A 19303-nucleotide genomic window follows, 5' to 3' on the forward strand; every position below is an offset into this window, starting at 1 on the left:
TCAGCATGGCTTCACTGATTTACACAAGCTGATGATATGGCTTCGGTGTCCTGTATCCTGGCTGTGTCATTTAGTTTTATAGATATTTTTGGTTTGCAAAGAGGATTCTAAGCAGCAGCTTTTTTTGTTCCAGGCCAGACCTTTTTATATCAATTTTCCATCCATCAGATATGCAGTTAAAGTCTGGATTATGTCAATTTTGCACTGCTCTATAGAGTCATTCCTCATATTCAGTGGAGTGAGCGGAGAATTAAATTACCGAGTCAGCAAGCTCCATAGGTTAACAAGGATATGTGTTTTAAACTGTCTTTTATAGAGTATAGATGTTCTGAAAGGTTGTGTTGAAAATACATGCTCATTGTTTTTCTACTGAAGAGCAAAATATAATTTACTGTAACTCAAAAAAACAAAGAAAATCAATGAACTTCCCTTCCAATTAAAAAAAAAATAAAAATTAAAAATAAATAAAATTTACCTTTTCTTCTGGAAGCACTCCCAGCTAAAGCGTGAACACATGAGCAACTGATGATTCAGCTCCTCAAGCTAACAGGACACTGAACTGATACATGCTGAAAAGGAGCCAGAGAACATTCCTTCGTTGAAGAGACCAAGTTTGAACAAACAAGCACAAAAATGTTCTTTGAAACAAAAACTGCAAGAAGCTCGTCCAAAACATTTGGCTTTAAAAGTTTTCAGTTACAGCAGTTCCCAACAGATTTGCTGTAGCTACAGCTTCTGTGTTTCTATTATAAACACTCAACTTCAGAATGAAAAAAAGGTGGTGGAAAAATGGGCCATATATGAGATCAGGCTGAGAGCCGGTCAGAAAGTGAAGAGTGCGGGAGCCTGCGTGGTCATTCTTTTGTGTGTGTTCATATTTCAGAAATATTTGATAATCATTCAGAGTTTTAAAAAAATTGAAGAGGTTTGCTCTTCAGCGATATTAGCAGTGATCCGTGTGAAACATGCCGTTCACATTGGGGTTCACAGCAGAACTGAGTATCCCTTGTAGCGGTGAAACTAATGCCCAGTACTGATGAAATTCAGGCCACTTGGATTTATCTGCCAACAACGTGTTGTATAAAGGACTCTCAGAACTTGGGAGGGGCAGGCCTTCATGGGTCCTGTTGGTTTTGGTTGTATTCCTCAGGATCTCTTTATAAAACCTTGGTGTTTAAGTAGTTTGAAGTCAGATGCTTTCAAGATCCCGTGGAACATTTGAAAGCTCTGAATAATGCTTTGGATTAAACTTGTTTTTTTGCTTTGAAAACATCAATGTCTTGAAACAAAAAACATTTCCAAAAATGCATCAGATTCTCCATATGGATTTCTGATTTAGTGAGAGCAAGATCCATACATATAGCCTGGAACAACTCGTTGATTGGTGATTTAGGATATGCTCCCAAAATATCAGTGAACCAAGTTTAAGTCCTTCTTGCAATGTAGGGACTTTATTTTTCATCTTTCATATGTGGATATTATTTTCTACTTCTTTCTCAGAGAAGCAGCTTGCCATCTTGGGAAAATGCCCCCTGCTCAGGATGCTATTAGCTAACTGTGAAAACTTCAACTTTTTTCATAATGCTGTTTTTATTTTATGACCCAGCTTTGTTTTGCCACATTAAATTGAGAAAAAAAACCTCTACAGTTACAGATTTTCACCTCTAACCCATAGATTTTTTCCTTACTGCAATTTGTCATTTTTTAAGTATCACCTCCTCAACAAAACCAGTTACGGTCCGGACGTGAGCTCTGTAATGGCACCAGAGAATGAAACAGAATAACACTGAAATGCTGATGGTGGTGGCCTTTTGCCCGTGTTGTTTAGATGCAGGGCAGATCCCCTGCAAACATGCTGGCTGGGGAAACGGAGAGGACAGAGTTGTTCCCAGCTTGCTGGAAGCGTTGCAGCACTTCTCACGGTGCAACTTGAGCTCCTCCTCACCTCTGTCTCTGAGAGTCTAATCTGAGCCTTAACTTTTGTACTATCATACTATTTTTAATATTAATAAATATGTTTCCTAGCTACATTGCGTTGCATGGGGCTCTTGTGTTGCCCTTTTACTCGGGCATTGCAGACAACCCCCTTGTTATGATGGCTTCTCATGGGCTTAAAATTATGCTAGATCATTGCATTACTCCAGTTTTGTACCGTTAAACTCTCCCCAAAAGAACATAAAGTGATACAAAGGCAAGTAGGACTCAAATTTTGGGAATTTATCTGCAATGATGTGAAATTTGGCACAAAATCTTTCTGTAAGATTCTGAGGTGTAACTCAGGTGTAACTCAGAATCTGGAACAATACTCTGGGACATCAAAGACAAGGAAAAACATATTTAATGGTTGGGAACTGTCTAATTAATAGCTTTTAGGTTTTCAGTTTTGAGTTTTTCTTCTCAGCAAGTTGGAAAGTTACAAGAAAAGAAACCAACAGTAAAATATCAGCAATATTTTTTTGTTAAAAGACTCTTTAAGAGGGCAATACAGTCAGAAAAGTGGTTGGTCACAGAATTGTGAATTTTAGAGTCTGACACAGCCTCTCTTGCAGATTTCGTTAAGAGGTAATACCAAATTTGTTCCTATCTTCTTTACCATCATTGTCTATCCTTTTTGGGAATGTAGGAGGCCCAGGTGTGCAGACCACAAAATATCTGTGTAACCATATGTACTTTCACGGTCATCGTAACACAGAATAATGGAGAAATTACTTGCTCCTGTGTACAGTGTTACCATATAAATCTGTCGCTAAGTTATGATGTAGATATTTTCCCACCGATCATTCCCCAAAAGTAGTTTCTTACTAAAAAGATAGGTTCAAAATCCAGCAGGAATAGATTGTCTAAATTCACTGTATGCCTGAAGGATGAGTATTACTGTAATAATTTCAAAATTATTTTAAGTAATTCTGTGAAACCATAGCTCTACACATTGAATTTTCTGCCCAGCTCTGGGGTTTTTTTTAAATTTTTTTTCCACTCTTAAAAATATTTGGAACATAACCACAGTCAAAACAGAAGACAAAAAAGGTGTAATCTGTTCTAATTTTAAAAAATAACTTAATATTCCAGCAGCAAGAAGATCAGAAGGGGAGGATGGAAGCTTGGATCAGGACAGTAAGAAGGTAATGATCAGAAAGAACAAAAGGGAGTAGTTTATTGATCTTTCTTGAAGCAACTGTTTTTTAAAACATGTTCATATGTAAAGTTATTCTTTCATATAGCTGAAATAATCATTACTACTTTTAGGTATTTCCAAGAAGATATAGAAAAGATTAATCTCTCACCCAGAGGGTTTAGAATCTACATTCTACAGTAAATAAAGAAATAGGCATATTGAGATTAAGAGCAATAAGCTCGTGGATTTTCACTCAGTCTCAATATATACATTGGTGATTCAGCTAAGGCTGTGGACTTTTACTTAGGGTGCATATTAACATACACAAAAAAAGTTAACAGCAGATTCATTATAAGAAAATGACATAGTGCATCTTCTAAAGTGGGGCACAGTGGGCAGCTTAATTAAAAGAGAAACTATCTTCAGCCCAGCTGAAAGTTAAAAAGTTTTTGGTAGCTGTGATGTCTAAGTCATGATATAGTCAACTTTTATGGTTTGATAAAGGATGGTACAAGTTGCAATGAGCATAATCATACAATCAGTGCACAAGACTTCCTAGACAGGTGAAGTAGGAGAACTGCATTCAGATGTTAAATCCTGAATCTTGTAACAGGCTTTTACTCTCTCCAGCTAAAGACCAGTTGGCTTATTCTGAAAGGGGATGTGGACACCAGAACTAATTCCCCGGATTCGGACACGCGGTCCCTGTCTCTTACTGCCGGAACCGACAGAGAAAACTTCCCGAGGGCACAGGAGGGCACGACTGCCGGCTACTCCCGTGAGTACTGCATGCCCTGCCCGCCGGCGCTGTCGAGTAGGAATGTGGCAAAGGCAGGCGGCCCTGCTGCAGCCTCGCCCACATAGCTCTCCAGTTGGCTTTATGCTTCATTTCTCTATCGTAACTACACCTATTTGTCAGTTGGTTTTGCTATGGCTTGTAAGCATTCAGTGCCTTCAGACTTTGATAGTGAAACTGCTTATAGTTTCATATTAGTGAAAGAAGCAGCATTGCTTGTATAAAGAAACGGTATTGTCTCTTTGGAGAGCAGAGGTTCCTTACCACAAAAACCTGCCCCTCATTAATACATAAAAGTGCCTATTTATTATACGCTATCTATTTTCAATAGACAGGACGGTAGTATCAGGCAGATTGTTGACTTGTGCTAATTGCTCCTTGATACAAATTATGTATTTTGAATGCTGGTAGAGCCATTTCTTCTGTATCGTGATAAGCGTAAAGAATACTTTGCTCCAAAGATGAACTTAGAATAGGCTTTTTTTGTTATCGCTCACAGTTAAACCTGTAGGTTCACAGAAATCTTCCAGGTGGAGTAATGGGCTAATTCTATTACTAAATACTGGTCTGAAGACCATATGCCCATGCTAGCTGTCAGTACCAAAAGCATGTTCTAGACATTTCTTACTCCACATTTCAGCAAGTCAGGACGTGAAGGAAATGGTCATCAGAATCAGGTCTGAATTTTACTTTTAGATTACATAAATGGCAAAAAATAGGTTAAATGAATTTTAACAGATAACTTGGCCATTCCTCTCCCTGCCTCCTGCACTTTGCACCATAGAGCAGTAGCAGGTCATCTGGGGTAAACAAGTTGGAGAAGCAGTTTTCCAAAAGAATGCATCCAATGCGAGGCATGTCTGGCAGCAGGGCTAGGATGTCAGTCTTGTGGGCATTTTGGTAATGTGATAGCTGGCTCCATCAACTTATATTAAGGAAATTATGGCTTAGCTATGCAAGGAAGAGGAAAAACAGATGCTACTAAGTCTGTCACAAGGCTGTAACAAGATAAAGAAGAAAAGTTATTTTGGATCGTCAGTCTCACTGGTCTAACTTGAAGGGATTTGATTCCTTAGTCCTCACCAGACATCGCATACATGTGCACAAGGTGTACTGTCGGATTCCCTGTGCAGGGGAAACCAAGTCTGACCACCTCACACACCTAACATCTATAAGTCATTGCCCAGAAATGAACACCTAAACCTTTCATTGTAAAGCGCATATCGGGTATGTTTGGAAGCTTTCTGGAGTTGATCTGATGCTTTTCTACATATGTATTGAGAAAATAATCCTCGCGTGCAAATTTTAAGTAGGGAGAAGTATTTAGCACACAAAGAACTGTGTTATACAGGAACAACATACGGTGTCAATTTTTTTCATGAGACTATTGCTATACCTGTCACTCTTCTGTACCAGCATTTCTTTTATGTTTTTTTATTATCTTGGGAATGTGGAGCTATTAAAACTAGCAAAAGATGGTTCACACCTCTGTCAGGGTCAATATCACCTCTCTGCCAATGCAATATATGTTGTGTAGTTCATTTTCCATTGCTTTTTGTCAGCGTTTCTCTGTCCCTCATGAAAGTTGGCCCTGCTACCCAATCAGCAGCTATGCAGAAATGACATTGAGAAATTTTTCTTTTCCTGACATTTACGCTTCTTTTTTTTCCTTTCTTTATGATTTTATTCAGCCACCTGACTGTTTTAATACCCGTGGACAGCCTAAGTAATTCCTTCTCTACTCAGTGTTTCCCTATTTACTTCTGAATATTTGTAGTCTGTCACATGCCCCATTGGCCATGGAAGAGTAGCTTCTCTGCCTCTTGCACTTATGGCTGAGAACTCTGACATTCAGCCCCATCTCTATAGCATAGTCAGTGAGTATCAGAGAAAACAAACTTTTCAGGTATAGGTTTGCTGCCAAGTGGTTACATGCAGAGTGGAGGGGGTTAGCAGGCATGTTGTGGTTTAGCCCCAGTTGGCAACCAAGCCCCACCTAGCCGCACGCTCACCCTTCTCCACCCCCGGTGGGATGGGGGAGAGAATCGGAAGAGCAAAAGTAAGAAAACTCAGGGGTTGAGATAAGAACAGTTTAATAATTGGGGGGGGAAAATGTAATGAGAAGGAAAACAACAAGAGAGAGAGAGAGGAACAAAACCCAGGGAAAAAAAACAGTGATACAACCGCTCACCACCCGCTGACCGATGCCCAGCCAGTCCCCGAGCAGCCTTCACTGCCCCCCGGCCAACTCCCCCAGTTTCTATACTGAGCATGACGCCATATGGTATGGAATAGCCCTCTGGGCAGTTGGGGTCAGCTGTCCTGGCTGTGCCCCCTCCCAGCTTCTTGCTGGCAGGGCATGAGAACCTGAAAGGTCCTTGACCAGTGTAAGCACTGCTTAGCAGCAACTAAAACATCAGTGTGTTATCAACATTATTCTCAAACTAAATCCAAAACACAGCACTGTACCAGCTACTAGGAAGAAAATTAACTCTATCCCAGCCGAAACCAGGACAGTATCCACCCCCTATTCTATACCATATGACGTCATGCTCAGGAAAAACCTTTTTTCCTGGGTTTTTTTCCTCTCTCGCTCTCTTGTTGTTTTCTTTTTCATTACTATTATTATTATTATTATTATTATTATTATTATTATTATTATTATTATTATTATTATTATTTTCCAATGATGAAACTGTTCTTATCTCAACCCCCGAGTTTTCTTACTTTTGCTCTTCCAATTCTCTCCCCCATCCCACTCGGGGGGGGAAGGGTGAGCAAGAGGCTGGGTGGGGCTTAATTGTCAATGGAAGCTAAACCATGACAGTCCTTTTTGGCGCCCAACGTGGGGCAATAAGGGTTTGAGATAATAACAGATTAACCAGAGCGTATTAAGGAATTTGGATCTGTTAATAGTTGCGCATCACAATACTGATTCATCTGTTCTCGATACTGGTTTATCTTATCTGCACCATGCTCTTTTTTTTGCTGTACATGTTAAAGATTGGTGTTGGTTTTTGCAGTTTGCTGTGCTCTGCAGTGATTAGTGATGTTCTGCCTGGGAGATTTGTTATTAAAACAGTGACCTTGAGCTTAGTTTGGTATCTAAGTTTTGTACTGAAGCCATTACTGTGCTTCGGGTACCACCTGGTGGAGACAATTAGCAATTATACTTCTTCCTCTGAGAGGTTTTTTATGGAGGAAATACAGAATGGCAGCTTCGCTACCTTCTTCTATGATGTTTCTTCCTTCATTACAATAACTTCTCAGTATCTTGAACATCCCTGGGTAGTTAAGATACTTCTATTGGTATTTCTTGGGAATATTGTTTTGGTTTTGTCTAGGGTTAATAAGCGATTTAAGAATACCATCCAGAGATCTGCCCCGAGGGTGGATAGTTATGAGTGGCAGGGTGTGTGGGATAGTATGGGCAAGTACCTAGGACAAGGCATCAGACTGCGAATCTCTGGCGATGTGTCCAAACATACTGTGCAAACAGACCTGCATTCACCTGTCCAGCCTCCGAGCAAACCAGACAAAGGTTACTCTGCTCTAGAAGATATTTAGCCACATTACGTTAGCTATATGCCCAGAAGAATATATCTAACAACAAAGCACATCAGTATGAGGCTTGTGTAATTAGCAGGCATCTAGAGTGGAGCTTGTACCTCCTTATATCCACCTGTGTAAATGTGTCTTGTTTCTGTACATGTAGATGTTTAATAGTTAATCATTTACCATAATTCATGATTTTAAGTGTCACATATTTAGGGAAGCAGACATCTAGCAAGGTGTATAACCCTTGCTGTTCATGTGTCCCTGATGTGCTCAGAGGCAACCTCAGAATATCCAGGTTAGAGTGAATGTCGTACTGGAAAAAGCAGGAGCCGTATCCATGAAGAGTGTAGCTGATGTTCAGATAGTGCTTAATTAGAGAGAAAGATTGCTTTATCTTGGCCAGTTACTCCGGAAAATTTACTGTAATGGTACAACTGCAGTTGGATGTGATAATGAGCAGTATGTGATTGTTGGCTTTTGGTGTTATATTTTCCTGTATATTTAAAAAAAGAAGCAAAATAAAATGTGTTTAACTTTGTAACTAAGTTCATGGGAAACAGAAGCTAAGTGAAATACAGCTCCCGCTGGAGTCAGTGGGTCTTGCTAGCTTGTTTTGGGCTATTTTGGCCTTTTTGGCCTCTTGGATTTTTTCCAGCCGGCCACACGATGTCGCCTGTGCCCGCGGATGTGGCTCAGTCCTGGCAGCCTGGGAGGCAGCTCCTCAGTGCTACGTGCTAAAGTGACTTGTGTTTGTCTTCAAACTGGTCTTTCCCTTAGTGCACTTTTCCTTGGTAACTGAGTGGTATTATTTGGCAGTAGAACAAAACCGTCTCTCCCATCTTCTCTGTAGCTAAGGGGCCAAGAAATTGAACTCTGCACTGATGTTCAACACCAGCATCTTTTTCCGGGCAAGAGCAGAGATGTTAGTTTGGTTGCAGATACATGGATTCCATCTCACGGGTATTATACTCTTTGCCCTCTGGTGTCACTGCCATTCAGGTAACAGGCAATGATAAGTTTCTAGTTTCCAAACTGGAATAGCTAAGTGATCCATCTAATTCAGTATTCATCACTACGTCCCTGTATCAGATGTGGAAACCCTCTGCAGGGCTGAAAACAAAAGTTCTGCTCATAGTTTATACCACTCCTCAGATGGTGGCTGATTCTGTTTCTAAAACATCTCTTGCTTTTATAGATCATCTTCATTTTACTAGCTTAGATAAGTCAGGTTTATCAAGCCTTCTTTCCTTTCATTGCCCCAGTTATCCTGTAGGCCACTGGTCTGGTGGAGTTAATTTAAGCCACCTGAACACTGATGGACAAGAACAGCACAAAGGATTCCTCCAGGATCTCCTGTCACTGCCTGAAAATACTATTATTTCCATATTTTATATGTATCAGGACAGACATTTCCAACTTTTGCTTATCTAAGCCAGTCTCCTTCCCCAGCACTTCCAAATTATGAGCTCTCAGCTTAAATAGTAGAAGTTTGGGGTATTTATTAGTCCCCAAGTGCATGAATTTTGCTATGAATTATTAAATTTTATCCCATTTCTATTACTCTAATGTTCAAGGTTATCCCAGTTCTTTATGATATTCCAATCCTCCTCTATATTGGCAGTGTTTTATAACTTTGTGTAGACAGCAAAGTTTATTAGCCCATTACTATTTTTGGTGTCCAGATCATTAGTGAAAACATGAAGCAATTTCAGCTCAACACCAGTCCATGCTGACACTTTTCTCTATCAGCTCTGCTCAGTTCTCACTACCCATTTCTTACATTTCATTATTTTCTTACTGACCCTATAATTCCTCTGATAAACTCCATCTTCTCCAGATTTGCATTTAATTCCATAAGCAGCCAAATACCAAACACTGTAATGATAGTACATTAGATGAGATCCAATAAAAATTATGTTGTGCAGAAATCATTTCTCTTAACAAAGAAAGCTACCAAGCAAGTCTGGCACTGTGTCTTTAACTTATGTCAAACCAATTAAAATCTATATGAATATAATTGATTTTCTGTTTACTTCGATGTTTTTGTTCAGTCTTTCCTTAAGTTTTCTGTTGGAAGCAAACTGGTAGCTCCTCATTATCTTTTTCCCCTCTTAAATATAAAAACTATAGTTGCTGTTCTCCAATGGTAAGAGGTATTGGGCTTGCAATTCGATGTGAGCTTATCGCTCCCTGTTTAAGTACATGAAGTGCTTTGAATTATGTTTCCATCACGACTGTGATTCATTGACGTACCCTTGTTCTGTTAGCTCTCCCTCCTTGCTCAGTACTCTACCTTTTGTTCCTAAAAAAGGAGGTGAAATACTCCTTCAGTGTTGGAGCCCTACCTAGGTTACCTTTCACCTCTGCTGTGCACTGACATAGCGTAACTCCCAGTGATCCCATTTCTTCTTTCCTTGTTCTCTTTTTATTTGGATAGCTGGAGAACCTTTTGCTATTTGTTTTAATATCATTTTCAGTGTTTAACTCAGCTTGACTTCTGGCAGTTCTCACTTTATCTCAGCACATCGTGAACTCTTTGCTGATCCATCTTTTGTTTTTTCTTTCTGTATGCTTATTCCTAATCATCTCCTTAGGGTATTTATTAATCCAGTGGGGTCTGGATTCCCTTTCCCTTTGGACACAGATTGCTAACATTTTTGACAGAAAGAAGCGTTGTACATTCAGTTCTTTGAGCTAACTGACTTCTGTAACTCTTTGCATCAATTTATCAAAGTTTCCTGTACTGGAATCAAGAATGTTTATTACACACGTTTTTGTTCATCTTCTGTTTAATTTAAACTGATTCAGCTTGTCACTTCTATACAGCATTATTTTTATTAACCAAAAACTAATCTGAAACACTTTTTGTCCTTTCACTGACAAAAGGAACTTCCAAACTTTATTAGACTCTCAATATTAAAAGTAAGGCTCTTCAGTTGTTTCATAGTGACTGCACACAGTTCCCTCACCATATTACATCCAGATCGATCATGGTAACACCACTTTGCCAATTTGTCTATCATCTTAAAACTTTCTTTCTCTTGAGTGTTTATACTCTCACTGATTTACTCTATCCATTGCCGTTATCTTCATTTATGCTTTTTTCCACATGAAGCAGTAGAAGTTTTAAAGAAAGCAAAAAAAATTTGTTTTTTTTTTTTAAGTGGTAGGATACCAACCCTTCTTTTTTAAGAAACAAAACCAGAACCAGAGCACATACATCATGATCAGAAATGATGTAACTCTAAAATGATGGTACCTTTAATCCCATTTTCAAGGCATGGTTTAACACCAAGTTGGAGGGCAGAGATTTCACAAGCTCTCAAATCTGCTTTGCATCACGTAGCTGCATGAGGCTTCCATAACATGACTCCCACAACTCTCTTCATGTCATGCCCAGTACGGTGATTGCATCCTGGCATGCTGTTATTTATAGACATGGTTGCACATGTTCGTGCACATTAAATATGGAGAAAAGATGAGCATTGCTTAGTTGTATTTCATCCCGTTAATAGAATGTACATAGTGATCTTGTAATTGCTGTTTCTGGATGTTTTCTTGAATTCTGCATTTTAGCAGGCTGTAAAGGATTTACAAAAAATATAGCTGTATGTTATGTCTTTTACAGGATTTCCATATTCTAAATCTGCTTCTCTACCTGGCTATGGAAAGAATGGCTTACATCAGGTAGGTATACATTTAAATGCATTCTCCAGGCAATAGCATATCATAAATAGGCAGCTTAGTAACTAGTTGAAAATCTACACAGTAATAACACTTCAAAGGTGTTTTGGCTGCCAGCCCTGTCTGACAGATTCATGCCCTATGTGGGTTACATTTTGTCTGTCTGCAAGAGTAAGACAGACTGAGGCTTCTCCTTTTAATTGTGTGCATCATGAGCATTAGGAGTGTTGATTCTCCTCCCAAAACAAATGAAGGTCCAAAATGTACAGGCTGCACATATTAATAGATCACAGTATAGCTTGAATTAATGGTAGAGAGGGTTAGGCCTATAATTAGGCAAGTAATGATCTTAAAGCAAGGGTGGAGCAGCCCACATCCATTGCATTTCTTGAACCATCTGTTCTGGTTTTTTTTCCAGTATGCATGTGTGTGTGTATATATATGTATATACACACATACACACATATATGTCTATATATGTGTATATATATGTATATACACACAGAGTCATCGTACTTTTAAGGTGGGGAGGGAGCAATACAGAGAGAATGGCAGGCAGCAATCTAGAAAGCAAAATGCGTAACAAAATTATGATCAGATCAGACTAGGCGTTCTTTTTCTAATCTTTTTTATAATTTTTGTAAGTCTTTAGGAAAAAGGCATCTTTGACACTGTGGTCTCTCTTTCTATCTGGCATCTAGCGTTATGGATTCTCAGTTCATGGCTTCTATTTTTAGGTACTAACCCATTGTGGTTAATAGTGATAAGTTGGCAATAAATAGATGCACGTGCACTTACATTTTGAAGATTGATTTGCGTCTAAATTACATGGACAGGACTTCATTCAAATTCCCTCCTTTCTCCAAAGGAAGATGTGAAAGCTCCAAAAGTACATGAGCAGGATTATACTTCCCCATTGATAAGAGTCAAACTGCAGGTCATTGGAAGGAGCTACAAGAAGGCAACTGTCAGAGAGTAGCTAAATGAATTTTCCAGTAGCTGCTGAAATGTCCATCCCTTTGAGTTAATATTACAAGACTAACTGTGCCTGCATTGCTTCAATACCTGGCTGCTTGAATTCCTCTCTGAAGGAACCAGTGGCACTGCAACTTGATCAAATGAGATTGAGGAATTTGAAAGGGTCTAGATAAACCTGTCCCCACCTGTGAGTCAACAGCTTTTTTCCGACTTTTCAGAATAACTGTTCCCAGTAACCTGAAGCGAGCAAGGGACCGACTTGCGCCCAGCCACTGTGCTGGTGAGGCACCAAAGCCATCAGAAGGCTTCACACAGATGAGGCCAAAGCAAACTCCAGCAGCGGTGGAGTTGGCCGTGCTTGCAGGCTGACACCATGCAATGTGATATGAAAGCAGCAGATGGCAGCATTTGTCCCACCTAAAAGGTCCAACCTCACAGCCAAAAACTGTAGGAAAGTTGAAAAGGTTGCTCATGGCCAAATCCTTGAGGCCAAAATTCTTCTCCGAATGGATGTCCTCTGTTTGGATTGCAGGTTCATACCAGCTTTTGTGGTTTGTTATTTTTAATCAGCCATCCCAGTGCTGCATAACAAAATAAACCAAAACCAAACAATAAGGAGCCTCGCAGGTTATTGTGAGCATAGCTGTGCACACCGTTGACACCCTAACAGGCAAAAATGAGACTTGGGGAAAAAAGTCATATAATGGTGTTTTTCTGATCTCCTGTAATGTTTTTCATCATAGCGTTTGCCAGCAAGGGAAAAATACAGTGGGTCAAACAAAGCTATGGCACATATGCACAGTTCTCCCTGATCTTAGTGGCATCAGCAGTGTGAAGCAGAATGCAGAATGAGACACGTTTCAGTGCAGCATAAGTGATTCGTGACGACGGCAGTAAGACATCTGCATTGCAGGGAAAGGCATGTGGCAATTTCGATCTAACCTTACTCCCAGGCCTTCAAATAGGGGTGGCTGGTGGCTTTCCGACACCTTTCTGCCTCATTGAAAGCTGCGAGGAATCAGAGCTCAAAAACGTCCCAAGGGCGTAGGGGTGAGGTGGGTTGATACGACACTGCAGTTGCCTCTCTGAGTGACATCCAAGCTCCAGCTTTCGCTGGTCTGTGGGAGCTCATAGCGTAGGCAGCAAACTGCACCTGCAGTGCCTCCGAGGACCCAGGCATTCACTTGACACTCCATCCCTGCCTACAGGCAGAGCTCCATCTCTGCAGTCATCGATTGATGGATGTTGGACTCCTGCCTTGAGCAGTCGGGTCAAGTTTGAATGAGACTTTATTCTCTTTCTCTCTCGCAAGGATCTGTATTTTGATTGTGTGCTACCAACTGGTTTTCTTTTTTCTCTCAACAATGTGCAAGTGATTTTGCGGTGTAGTTTGCTGCTATATTGTTTCTTTCTTTCTCTTTCAGCCTGAAAATATGGGCCAATACGAAACGGACCAGGAGGCGAGCTGGGGGATGAAAGGTACATTGCCATATCATTTCCACTCCAATTCATGTTTTCTTCCTTTGAGGATGCTCATTAACATCTTGCCATAAAGGGTTACTATTCTGAGATCTTCCCATAGTTCACATAATAATGACTAGATAGAGACCCAGCTCAATATCATGGTTATCACAGAGAATCTTCTTTTTATCTGGCTGAACATAAAGGCCTGGCTGAAGTCCTGCATCGTAAAGTGGTGCAACCATTTGAGTCAATCCCAGTATCCTCAATATGTGGCAACAGCCCCTGGTTCTTTTTGCTTAGCAGGTGGTGGTCTCATATCAAAGAGAGGAAGAAATTTAAGATAATCACTCCTTCAAGATGTATCTAATAAAAAAATCCATTGTGCTTCTTGGTTGCGCTACAGTGTGGTTAAAATGTACAGAATTCAAAAAGCAGAATTGATTTGCATTCATTTTTTTTATTACAGTTTAATTGGACTGTGAATTTAATATGAAACTTGGGTTGGAATTTTCAAAAGAGCTGAGCAATTTAGGAACATGCATCTACTCATGAGGAAGAGCAGGATTTTGTTTCCAAGACACAATCTCGTTTTAAAAAGCTTACTCTAATGCTCCACTTCATGCCTCTGTGTTGATACAAATCTTTGTCTCTATGTTTGAATAGTTCAAACTACAGACTTTGAAAGTAGAATTATCTTTTATTTCATTTCAGCCCATAAAAAGGTCTATGAAAACATACTGGCTATTCTGGTTGCATTTAATTATTGATGTGAATAGATGACCTTGTTGTAGTCATAGCATCTATAGTCATATACTGACCTAACTAGAATACTCTTGTGCTAGTTTAGATCCAGGAATCATCGTCCCCACACCCCCAAATCATCTTTTCTTCACTATCGTTATTCCCACTGCAGTCAGCCCAAGTGCAGGATCTTGGCATATCATATTAACTCAATGATTTTCATATAAGTTCACAAACTGACACACCTGTAATAATCCATATATTTTAACTGTTTTCAGTAAAGAACAATAAGGGTAGGACTTTTGGATGACAGACTGACTTAACTGCACAAAAGCCTCCTGTAAAAAGAAATTCCCAGTTTTGCCAGAAATACTTACTGTGTAACCCAACGGCATCAGGAGATGGATTTTCTGTAATAAGCCTTTGATTTTAAGGACTATTGCTTCGATAATAGACAGTGTTATAGGCATTCAGAGCATGGGGGTCAAATGCTTACTATACATGCAGTTATCCAACAACTATTGAAAACCGTAAGAGAAATGTAATAGCATAACAAATTGCTGATGTACCTAGATCGTTACAGTGACTGCAAAAGAAGCCTATAAATTCTAAACTGTGAACCTGTTCTCGTTCTCTTGCAGAATACAAGGTAAGAAGGGCTTTTCCAACACTGGAAGAACAATCAGATTCAGCACTTCCTAGCAAGGTTACCTGTGTTCCTTTTTTTATTTTATTTTGTTAATTTTTGTCCCAGTGAAATATTTGTCAAATCAGGATGCAAGTATGTACCATTTAAATTAGTAAGTTCCCCACACTGTCATTTCCGCACATCAGAATCAGATTTGCTGGAGTTCATATGCTCTTGTCTTTTTAACAGATTTATCCTTATGAAACACTTATTGTAACAAACCGAGTTCGTGTGAAATTGCCTAAGGATGTGGACAGGACCAGGCTGGAGGTAGGAATGGTATTTGCTTGATGTCTTTGCAAGTCTTTGTCGTGTTCGTTTACCATCTTAGATATTCCTGTGCCCAAGTAATAGCAATGAAAGAAGAGAGAAGAGAGGAATAGCATTATGTGTTGTATTTTATTTCAAAACACTAGTATGTAGGCAATTTAAAAAAAAAAAGCCAAAAACCTGGCGAATGTCTGGCCAAATGGATTTTTACAAAGATACTGATGAAACCCAGTAGTTCTGAATGATTATACAGGATATTGAAAGTTGGAATGGGGCGGGTGGAAACTTTTTTTTTAATTCCTATAAAAAACACCCTCCTAGAATAACCTGAGTATTATAAAAAAAGGTCCATTTATCCTGCAAATATACGACCTATGTTTCTGGTTCATTGTCTTATTCAGCCTCTGCTTTGGCTGTGTGATCCATGATCACTGTGCTACAGATTTGCTGTAGCATCCACCTCTCTCAAAGAGTAGTAGTATAAGCTGGAGAAATGCAGATGTAATTTATCATAAAGGAAAGCTTAGTTTCCAAAGGCCAAATCCTGAAGTTGATGTTCAGGCAAAAGTCATGAGGTTGATTTTTTTGACTGAGTAATGACAGGACTGAATAAAGACTCACCTAAATTATTAAACTAATGTATCTTTGTGTGAATTACTATTAGGAAGAAGAAGAGACAGTTCAATAAAAACTATGTGATTAACAATATTGGACTTTTGGGAAGATTTATATTTAAATAAAATCATTGTATTTTTAACTTGATAACGTGATGAGAAAAGAAGACAGAAACTTTAATCTTAAAGCAAAAAAAGAAGAAAAACTATGAAGTAGCTGAAAGTTCCTCACTAAAGATCAATTTTTTTAAGACAATTCATTTACCAAATTCTTATACATGTAGTATATTTTGGAAATGGTGTTATGTTCTTAAATACTTCAATGTGCTTGTCGCTTGATTACCCAGCAAGTGGTATTGATTTGATTGTAAGGAAAAAAGAGCCTCGAACATGTGCTGTTTTAAGCCTGGGGGATAGCAAGGCATGATAGCAATAATAAAAAGCATAGTGAGTCCAGAAAAAGGAGCAGGGAGTTGGAGGGATACTCATCTGGACACATCCTATAAAGGATTCTTTTATATATATGCATATATGTGTATGTGTGTATTAAAGAATAGAGTCTTCGTTTAAACACATCAGACTGGTCTGAATAGCAAATGCAGCTCCAAATTGCTTTTTTAGGACAACATATAGTTTGCTTTGGATGGATCATGCCTGTCCTGGCTGCCATTATCCCTCACTCATACACTGTCCTCAGCTGGGATGGCTGTTTGTTTAACATTGGAGTTGCTCCGTCTGCCTCCCACCAGGTGCAGCCCAGTGCCTGATGGCTCAAGGAGCCCGACTGCTTCAAAGATCTCACAGAGGTTTGCAAAAAAGAACAATAAACAAGATCTGCTCAAACCTGCACCAGAACAGCGATAAGGGGACCAGGCTGATCCTGCTGATTGCTGCACTATGTTAAACATGTGTGTCTGCAGGAAGGACTTCTTTGTAGACCATCTTACATTTATTAGGGATTGGTGGGTTTTTAAACAATTAAATTAGCAGTGTTTTAATAGGATTATAACTACTGGAAAAACAGAGGCAGCAGCTCATCTACACATTCAAACCATATGCAGAGCTGCGTGACATGCACAAACTGTTGCCTTCCCTGCCGGCCTCTTCCCCTCTTCCCCAACCCTTCCTTCTGCATTACAGAATTGCTGGAAACAAGTAGTTTTGCATAGAAAAGCAGTTTATCATTATTTCTTCTTGTGGCAGAAGAAGAAGAAGATTGTAAGTTAGTTGCTGACTTGTGCATTCAGCAGATTTCAGGCTTGGGCAAGACCCAGGACTCAGGGAGCCCAAGACTACATGGATTTCTAGGTTTGCACAGGAACAGACCAGGATTAGACACACAGACAAACACACACACACACCATCTGTTAGTAGAGGACCCACTTAGCATATCTTGGTATCTTCAAGCTTTTGGGGGCAACACTGGGAATGCTGGAAGCAGGTACTAAGGTTAGATTTCACCTTTTCTTGAGCTCTGTTTCACATTTGCCAGAGGATGTGATTCGATGCTCACGGGTCTCTAGGAGGCAAGTGCTCTCTCTGAGCAGAACTGGTTGCCGACTGATCTTCTGTTTTCATCCTGCACAGCCAATGTCACTTGTGAAAGGGCTGGATTGTGCCTACAGAAGTGGTGAAGGTGATAGCACTTCTAAGCCCATGTATTATCCGAACCGTAGAGTGATTTATCTAGGAAAATCTTTTAAGAAAACATCCATGTTCTAATATTCCAGTTTTATTCTGATCAGTTTTGTGGGCTGAAGCCTCACCTTGCTCTCACTGCTGCAAATCAGAACAAGCTCCTGGGTGTGATGGCTGTGGACATGGTACAGGTGGTGTCAGTGAAAGGAGACCTATAACCGTTGTGTTTTATATCAACTATGAAACCTGAAAGCAGTCTTACCATGTCCAGTATGATTAGAATATCTCACACGTGATGTTTCTGATTTCCTGGTCTATTTAGGAGCAATAAGGTGACTGAATCTGCATGAGCTAGATTTATTTAACAGCCCTCTTGCAAGTTGACTTGAAGCGGGCTCCTGTTTGTGAAACAGAGTTTGTTGTGAACTTTGAATGATCTGGCATAGATGTCATGGAAGAGGCTCTGTTGTTTGTCTCTGATTCCCTCTTCCAAGGGAAGTCTCCCATATTGAGTGTTCCTGTCATGAAAAATGAACTCAAGTAAATGGTATTAGCTCCTTGGGTCAAATTAAGGGAGGCTGCAATGAAGGCCTCGGCTAATGGTCAAGGACCGCCAGGAGGGTGGGGTTTTAATGGGTGGTAGTGTTTTCCTAACTTTGCTCCCATTGTGAGTATTTTTTAGATTACGCTGTTGTGTAAGAAATTAAGGATTATAAAAAATATTTTCATGTAAAAATGCATATTTTTCTAAGCCCAAGAGCTTAGAAAATAAAAGCATTCAAATAACAGGAATTCTTTCTTCAAAAGCCATGTATCTAAGCATAGAAACACTCGGCATGTTTTTGTTTGCGTGTTCTAACTCAGCAGTGAGGCAGAAGTAGCCCAGTTCCTTGTGCTCCTCGAGGAGATGTTTATGCCAACAGTGAACTAATACATGCAGCATCGAGAACTAGTTATAATAAACGACCTGCTGATTTTTAAATACGTTACTGGCACGCTGGCTTTTGAATGAATAGCCTGGATCTTCATTTAGTATAAGCTGATTAGAAATGCAAGGAATTTACACTTGATAAGGATTTGGCCCAGCATTTTTTTTAGAAGTTTCTCGCTACCACAGTGCTGTTTATGCTAATGTTAGATGAACAGAGCAGCATTCCCATGAGCTATTCTAACGGGAAATGGTGAAGAACAAGTTAATTCAGATAATGTTGCAGAACAACAAAGCAGTAGGACAGGAATGGATTATACAGTCTGGGTGAAGAAGGGGAATTGCACCTTCACCACGTCGGCAGATGACACAGCCTGGGGGGGACAGCAGTTGATGCTCTGGTGAGCAGAGCCTCCGTTCAGAGGGACCTGGCCAGGCTAGAGGAATAGGTCAACAGGGACCTCGTGAAGTGCAGCAAAAGTAAATCCAGATTCCCGCACTTGTGACAGAATAATGCACAAGATGGGGGGAACAGCTCTGCAGGAAAGGACCTGGGAGTCCTGATGGAAAACAAGCTGAACATGCGTTGGCAGTGCACCTTTGCACTAAAGGGGTTATGAAGGAAAACATACCCTTCTCAGAAGTAGGCACTGGAAGGCCAAGAGGCGCCAGTCACAAGTTGCAGGAAGGGAAATGACATTAGATATAAGGAACAAGTTCCTCACTGGGAGAATAGTGCACTGGGACAGGTTGCCCAAGAGGCTGTGGAGTCTCCATCCCTGGAGGCATGCAAAACTCAGCTGGACATGGCCTTGAGGGATGTGGTCTA

The 19303-nt window shown here is 40.0% G+C and overlaps 1 protein-coding gene across 1 annotated transcript in view; it reads left to right on the forward strand.

Moving 5' to 3' along the window:
• The window catches only part of ABLIM2 (actin binding LIM protein family member 2), a 57908-nt gene that overhangs the window by 29363 nt on the left and 9242 nt on the right, over positions 1–19303 (forward strand). Inside the window, exons 8-14 of the mRNA XM_072861804.1 lie at positions 3070–3122; positions 3746–3893; positions 11098–11156; positions 11470–11472; positions 13556–13610; positions 14978–14985; positions 15214–15294. Of these exons, the coding sequence (XP_072717905.1) occupies positions 3070–3122; positions 3746–3893; positions 11098–11156; positions 11470–11472; positions 13556–13610; positions 14978–14985; positions 15214–15294 (407 nt within the window). The remainder of the gene's footprint in view (positions 1–3069; positions 3123–3745; positions 3894–11097; positions 11157–11469; positions 11473–13555; positions 13611–14977; positions 14986–15213; positions 15295–19303) is intronic.

This window comes from Ciconia boyciana, chromosome 5 (genome assembly GCF_034638445.1).
Source record: "Ciconia boyciana chromosome 5, ASM3463844v1, whole genome shotgun sequence".
Lineage (NCBI taxonomy): Eukaryota > Metazoa > Chordata > Aves > Ciconiiformes > Ciconiidae > Ciconia > Ciconia boyciana.